The sequence below is a fragment of the Dipodomys merriami genome, unplaced genomic scaffold (assembly GCF_024711535.1).
Source record: "Dipodomys merriami isolate MVZ:Mamm:240054 unplaced genomic scaffold, mDipMer1.0.p SCAF_19, whole genome shotgun sequence".
NCBI classification, from domain to species: domain Eukaryota; kingdom Metazoa; phylum Chordata; class Mammalia; order Rodentia; family Heteromyidae; genus Dipodomys; species Dipodomys merriami.
Genome location: NW_027203270.1, coordinates 12883744 through 12891049, shown reverse-complemented (window position 1 = coordinate 12891049; position 7306 = coordinate 12883744). Strand labels below are relative to the sequence as shown.

At 48.2% G+C, this 7306-nt stretch overlaps 1 protein-coding gene across 1 annotated transcript in view; it reads left to right on the top strand.

Moving 5' to 3' along the window:
• Window positions 1–597: 597 nt before the first annotated feature.
• The window catches only part of Bltp2 (bridge-like lipid transfer protein family member 2), a 38682-nt gene continuing 31973 nt past the window's right edge, over window positions 598–7306 (top strand). The window contains exons 1-11 of the mRNA XM_070027300.1: window positions 598–749; window positions 1514–1643; window positions 3418–3467; window positions 3756–3903; window positions 4030–4148; window positions 4372–4432; window positions 5509–5698; window positions 6227–6350; window positions 6508–6632; window positions 6873–6940; window positions 7044–7189. Coding sequence (XP_069883401.1) covers window positions 682–749; window positions 1514–1643; window positions 3418–3467; window positions 3756–3903; window positions 4030–4148; window positions 4372–4432; window positions 5509–5698; window positions 6227–6350; window positions 6508–6632; window positions 6873–6940; window positions 7044–7189 — 1229 coding nt within the window. The 5' untranslated portion in view covers window positions 598–681. The remainder of the gene's footprint in view (window positions 750–1513; window positions 1644–3417; window positions 3468–3755; window positions 3904–4029; window positions 4149–4371; window positions 4433–5508; window positions 5699–6226; window positions 6351–6507; window positions 6633–6872; window positions 6941–7043; window positions 7190–7306) is intronic.

The following is a 7306-nucleotide window of genomic DNA, read 5'->3' as shown; positions in this document are numbered from 1 at the left end:
CTACGAAGTGTAATTTGAAAGTAGAATTCTCCTGGGCCGAAAAGAGGCAGCCCGATCACGGCTGACCCGGTGAATGGAGTGCGCACTCCGCACCCGGCGGACTCGGGAGGGACTGTGCAACCCCAGCACAGCCGGGCGCGCCCGGGTGGGGCGCCCACGTCCGCTCCAAGGCGGTCGGCTCCGCGGTCGGGAGGGCCCCCTCTTCAGCCACGCCCGTCACTTCGAGCACTCAGCTTGTCGGCCCTCCGGAGCGTGGGCGCGGGGCGGGGCGGGGCGAGGGGGGCGAAAGGCGGCTGGCTGAGTGGCCGACTGCAGAAGGTCGGAGAAGGCGGCGGCAAACTGGCTGATGCGCGGCGGAAAGCTGGGCGGGCCGGGGAGCGACGCCGCTGGCTGGCTGGCTGGCTGGCGCGCGGAGGAGAGCGGAGCGGGGCGGGCCGGGCCGGGCAGGAAGGCTGCTGGCTGGCTGGCGGGCGGCGGAGAGCGGGGCGGGGCGCGGTGGAAGGCCGCTGGCTGGCGGGAGGGCGACCGGGGGCGGGGCGCGCGCGCGCGCACCAACGCTCCCCCGCTCTGCGTTGCCTCTGCGCGCGCGGCTGGTTGGCCCGCGGGCGGCGCTGCACGGTTCCGGCGTCGGGGCCCGGCATGGCGGGGGTCGGGGCCAGGCCGGGCCGGACCCGGACCTAAATGCCTCTGCTGCTTTTCGCGCTGTTGGTCTTGCTGCTGGTTGCGCTTAGCGCTCTCTTCCTAGGCCGGTGAGGGGCTTCCTGCCGCCGCAGTCGGGGATGGGGGTGGAGGAGCGGGGAGAGGCAGAGACTGAGGAGGGGGCGCGCGCAGGTCATCCTGGGTGAGGTGGAGGGGGTGGGCCTAGAGCAGGGGCGCGTGGCGAGGGGAGGGGACGTGCGGTCTAGGTACCGGGAGAGATTCGATTGCGGGGAGACGGAAGGGGCGGGCGGGGCCTGAAGGAACGGAGAGACTACGAATTGAATAGGATTGCCTGAAGAAGGGGCATCGCTCGGTGGTCTCCTTTTCCTGCTCCTCACGCCCCGAATGTCCCCTCCACCTCTCGCCCTAGGGGAGCGAGGTCAGGAGAAGGACTGGCTGTCCCGGGCCGAGCGGCATTTGAGCTGGCCGGGTGTGACCTCCGAGTGCCTCCTGAAGAGCACCTGTCTAGAGGGTGCGGGGCAGACCCTGAGACCCTCTGGGAAGTGCAGTAACACTTTTGACACGGCTGCGTCTACTTTGATTCTTGTTAGGGTCTTTTTTTCTACCTAGGATTCCTAAGTATTTGAGGGATTGATTTTTTTTTTTTTTTGGCCCTGTCTTGGAGGGTGGGGTTTAGTTTTTCTGGTTTCCAGGAAGTGGAGGCCTAGGGTTCTGATTAATGTGGATGAGATTGTGTGATCAATGCCTTAGAAGACAGGATAAACGATCCTTTGCCCAGCCGTCTGGACCAAGTAGGGGTGTGAGAAGCCATAACTGGAAGAGGGCCTTAAGAACTCAAGAGATTTTTCTGCAGGTGGCTTCTGGTCCGGTTGGCCACCAGGTGGTGTCAGCGAAAGCTGCAAGCAGAGCTAAAGATCGGTTCCTTCCGCTTTTTTTGGATCCAGAATGTCAGTCTTAAGTTTCAGCAGCACCAGCAAACAGTGGTGAGTTCTGGGAATCGCCCTGGGCGTGTGTTAGGCGGAGGAGGGGGCGGGAAGGGTAGGTTTATCCAGTTTAGTTTCAACCTGTTTTTCTTTTTGAGAGAGGGTCTTGCTAAGTCTAGGCCAGCCTGGAATGTTCCATGCAACTCAAGCTGACCTTAAATTTGCAGTCCTGCTTTTGTCTGCTGAGTACTGGCATTACAAGCTTGTGCTGTCATTTCCTGCTGAATTACAAGTTTTAATTCCTTTTTTTTTTTTTTTTTTTTTGTAAATCTTGAGGTACTGGGCATGCAACTCAAGCTCTCTACATTAATATCTTAAAAAGATCCTTACTTGCCTACATGCATTTAAATCCCCTTCTTGCATAACTGATGCTAATAAAACTGAAAAAGGGGCTGGGAAGGTGGCTCAGTGGTAGAGCGCTTGCCTTGCATGCCTGAGGCCCTGGGTTCGATTCCTCAGCACCACATAAGCAAAAAGAAAAAAGCCGGAAGTGGTGCTGTGGCTCAAGTGGTAGAGTGCTAGCCTTGAGCTGAAGAGCTGAGGGACAGCGCCCAGGCCCAGAGTTCAGGCCCCAGGACTGGACCCCCCCCCCAAAAAAAAAAAAACTGTGAAAAAAATTCTTGTGATTTACTTAGGTAACCTCACTCACCCTTGTTACTACTTTGCTGAGATAATCATAGGCTAGTTGGGGGACACTGGAATGAATGCAAGTTGTTCAGATAAAATTGTTTATGGGACTGTGTGCCAGTGTCTCATGCCTGTAATTGTACTCAGGAGGCTGAGATCTGAGGATCAAGGTTCGAAGGCACCCCAGGCAGGAAAGTTTATGACACTCTTAACCCTCCCCCCAAAAAGAGCTGGAAATGGAGCTGTGATTCAAGTGGTAGAGCGCTAGCCTTGAGCAAATAAGCTCAGGGTCAGCCAGCAGGGTCAGCATGCTGGCACTGAGTTCCAGCCCCAGGACTGTCACAGAAATTGTTTATGGGAGGAAGTGGAGGCATGGCTCAAGTGGTAGAGTGACAGCCATGATGAAAAAATCCAAGTGAGAACAAGGGCCTTTGAGTTCAAGCCCAAGTACCACTACCCAGCACCAAAAAAAAAAAAAGTTTATGGAAGGGACAAGAAAGGGAAGGGTCAGACTATGATGGAGGAGGTGAATTTGTTTAAAGTACACTTTGTATATGTATGTAAGTGACAGAATAATATCTATCCTCTCATATCACAAATGTAGGTTAATTCAAAAGAATAGTAGTAGAAAAAAAGAATATTTTTAGGGCACAGTGTCAGGGAATATAAGAAAGAAACAGAAGAAAGCTAACCAGAAGCAGAAAAGCTTACCGTTCTAATTTAAGAGAGGAAATAGAGCAAGATACCCAGTGCTGAGCAGAGAAACCAGTAGAAATAGAATGGAACATAGTGGGGTTTTTGTTTTTGTTTTTTGTTTTTTTTGGTTGATTGTAGGGCTTGAACTCTGGGCCTCGGTGCTGTCCCTCAGCTCTTTAGCTCAAGGCTCACACTCTACCACTTGAGCCACAGTGCCACTTGCGGCCTTTTCTGTTTTTGTGGTGCTGAGGAATAGAACCCAAGGCCTCATGCATAAGAGGCAAAGCACTCTACCACTGAGTCACCTTCCCAGCCCCAGAATAGGACATATTTAGTTGGAGGGTGAACAAAACTTCCTCTTTCTGTGATCCAGATACTTTTTTCCCCCCACATAAAGCTTCTCATTGCTTACCTAGCAACTATATACAATTTTTTTCCACATTGTTTTTAGGAAATTGATAACTTGTGGATTTCCAGCAAACTCCTTAGCCATGATCTGCCGTGAGTACCCTATATCCTCACTTTTCTCCTTGGGGAATATTTTGGGATTGAAATTTCAAGAGTGAGATTTTTCTACAAAGGCCTTTTAGCCCAAGGAAGGAGATAGGTTTTTACTGGACACTCCATGTTAGTCTGAGTGTTGTTTTATGAGACAGAAACCAACAACTATTTAGACTGTGTGATTTGAGCTTTATTTCTGGGGAGATTGGGAGGATGATTGTGAGGTCTGGGAAGAGACTGCTATGGAAGGGATGGACCCAGTGACAGTGAGGTTTCTGTTCTGTATAGACACTATGTTGCCCTGTGCTTCGGAGAAGTACGCATCAGAACGGATCTGCAGAAGGTTTCTGGCCTGTCTGCTCCATTTCCTCAGAACACTGGGGTGGATCCAAAGTCACTGTCCTTCAGCCCATCCTTGTTGAAGATCATCTGCCAAGTGAGACTACTTCTATTAAGGGAAGGCATTTGGAATTGTGGGTGGATTTTTCTACTATTTTAGGACATGATGCTAAGAGTGATACCTTGATGTTAATTATTGCTCATCCTTGCTCATTTCTTCCAGCTATTTTCCATTCATGTAGATGCTATAAACATCATGGTTCTCAAGGTAGCTACCTCTGAGTCCCTGTGGCACATTCAGATCAGTAGAAGCAGATTTCTTTTGGATAGTGATGGGAAAAGGTAAGTACTGGGTAGAGAGAATCTGGTAATAGTATCATTCTTGGAGTTGCTTCAGGGAAAGTAGATGTTAAGCCTCTTTATCAGCATGTTAAATTCTCTTCAACAGGAGAGGCTCGATTTAGGTATTTCTACTTTTATCCCTTCTAAGCAAAAGAACTTGATAGAAGGTAGATGATGTGGGAAGGGGCCAAGTACTCTTAGTGTTTTGATTTTTCTCTTGTAGGCTAATCTGTGAGGTGAGCTTATCTAAGATTAACAGCAAAGTTCTGAAGAGTGGTCAGCTGGTGAGTATGCCAAGGTTATTCTAATGGTTCCTTCTGATTCCTCCTGAATAAAAAGTATGAAGGAGCTTAGGGCTTATATTCTCTATTGTATGTCCCTATGGATTTTCCCCAAGGCAATATTCAGTTTTCCAGACCACTGTGGTTAGACTCCCTGCACATAATTTAAAAATGTATCCTCCAGCCAGGTTCCAGTACCTCATGCCTGTAATCATAGCTACTCAGGAGGCTGAGATCTGAGGGTCACGGTTCAAAGCCAGTCCAGGCAGAAAAGTCTGTGAGACTTTTTTTTTTTTTTTTTTTTTTGGTTGGTCGAGGGGCTTGAACTCTGGGCTTGGGCGCTGTCCCTGTGCTCTTCAGCTCAAGACAAGCTCTCTACTACTTGAGCCACAGTACCACTTCCAGTTTTCTAGTGGTCTATTGGAGATAAGAGACTCACAGACGGCTGGGAAGGTGGCTCAGTGGTAGAGGACTTGCCTTGCATGCATGAGGCCCTGGGTTTGATTCCTCAGCACCACATAAGCAAAAAGAAAAAAGCCAGAAGTGGCGCTGTGGCTCAAGTGGTAGAGCGCTAGCCTTGAGCTGAAGAGCTGAGGGACAGCACCCAGGCCCAGAGTTCAGGCCCCATGACCGGACCCAAAAAAGAAAAAAAAAAAAAGGGAGGGGGGAGGCTGGGAAGGGATGTGAAGGGTAAACAAAGGAGGAAGCTGCAATGCTTGGTAAGAAATGTACGCATTATCCTGCCCATGTAATTGTAACTCCTCTGTACAGTATGTTCACAAATAAAATTAAATTAAAAAAAAAAAAAAAAGAGAGAGACTCACGGACTTTCCTACCCAGCTGGCTTTGAACTGTGATCCTCAGATCTCAGCCTTCTGAATAGCTAGGATTACAGGTGTGAGCCACTGGTGCCTGCTTCATCGATGAGACTCTTATCTCCAATTAACCACCAGAAAATTGGAACTGGCTCTGTGGCTCAAGTTGTAGGATGCTAGCCTTGAGCTGAAGTGCTGAGGAACAGCATCCAGGCCCAGAGTTCAAGCCCCAAAACAACAACAAAAAATGTATCCTCTCTACAGGAGGATACCTGCCTAGTGGAGTTGTCACTGGCCCTGGACCTCTGTTTAAAGGTTGGCATTAGCAATTGGCATCTAAAAGCTATCATTGTAGATGTGTGGACTCTCCATGCTGAGCTACATGAGGGACTCTTCCATAGTCAGCTACTGTGTCAAGGCCCAAGCCAGACATCCAAGCCTGTTTCCTGTTCAGGTAAAGCACCAATCAAACTTCTTGGCTGCCTTGTTCTCAGGAGTTATTTTGGAAGAAAACAAAGAATTGTTTTTATTACACATATCCGTGTAAGTCATTGGTTATAATGACCTTTGACTCTGAGGATAGAAGAAATAGACATTTCCTTGAGCTGAGTATCTTATCATGAATTAGAACTATATAGCAGTATATTATATATTTTTCTAAACTCTGAGTAATTGCAAATAAGGCAGTCTAGGACAGTTAACTTGGTAATTTGCTTGAGGTTATACCTCTAGGTAATAGTGAAAATAAGGCTTAAACTATTTAGACCTAAAGTCTACATTCTTTCCATTATACCAGCTTACTCTCCATACTCTGGATATGTACTAGGTACATGGATTTGTGGTACATTTGACTTGTGGTTTTGCTTGGACATTTGCTTTGCCTATATTGTGTGGGAGGATTTAGTTGAAGAAGGCAAGGCTTAAAGGAATTGAGTATTAAGAATTGATGGCTCTCCTGTTTGTTGCTTGTTCCTATTTTCAGAGGTGACAGAAAACTTGACTGAGCCAACTCTGCCTGGCCTATACCTCCTCCAGCTGCTACCAGACCAAGTGAAAGTGAAGATGGAGAATACAAGTGTGGTGTTGTCCATGAATAGTCAAAAGAGGTGAGGTCTCTCCTGACAGAGTGTGAAGTGATGATGCAAACTATATAAGATCTCTGCAACCAATCTAGCAGCTGCACTGAGCTTGTCTGTATGGAGAAAGGAAGTAGGAATGGTATTCTACATCTTTCTGAGCCAGAATCTGTGTCTGGTCCACCAGGCACCTGACTTGGACACTGAAGGTCTTGCGTTTCCTATACCATCGTGATGAGGATCAGCTACCCCTTCGAAACTTCACAGCAGACTCAGATATGGCACAGATGAGCACTGAACTCCTACTAGAAGGTTTATGGATGGGGGTACTGGCACTGAGAATGATGGGATTAGGCACTCCTTTGGCTTATGCTCCACATGGTCTCCTTTAATTTAGTTTTGTGTAACTAAGGAGAAAGGGAAGGGAACATACTGAGAATATAGTCTCAACTCATGAGTGTTGTTTATCTTTCTGTCACTGACCCCCCCCCCCTTTTTTAACCTCTTGCCCTCCCTTTTTTCTCCTTTGATCTGTTCTCTGGCCTCTTACAGATGGGTTGTTGCTGTCCCAAAGTCGCCAACGGATTGTCTGCCTCAACTCACTCAAGGCTAGTGTGCAGGTGTGCTGTGGTACCATGAATCTTACTTTCTGCATTCTTACTGCATTGTTGTATTATGAGCTAAAGAAATAAAACACAAACTCAGTTTGGTTCTCTATTCCAGGTGACCACAATTGACCTCTCAGCCTCTCTAGTTTTGAACACTTGTATCATTCATTACCGGCACCAGGAATTTTCTCACTGGCTGCAGATGCTAACACTGGAGACCCAAGGGTCTAGTTCATCTGTTCTTAAGCAAAGGAAAAAGAGGTCGGTTTAATTTTTCTTTTAAGCCACCATTTTTTCAGGATTCTCTTTTTATCCAAAGTGGTATGGGGGGGGGGGGAGGTGTGTGTGTGTGTGCGTGTGTGTGTGTGTGTGTGTGTG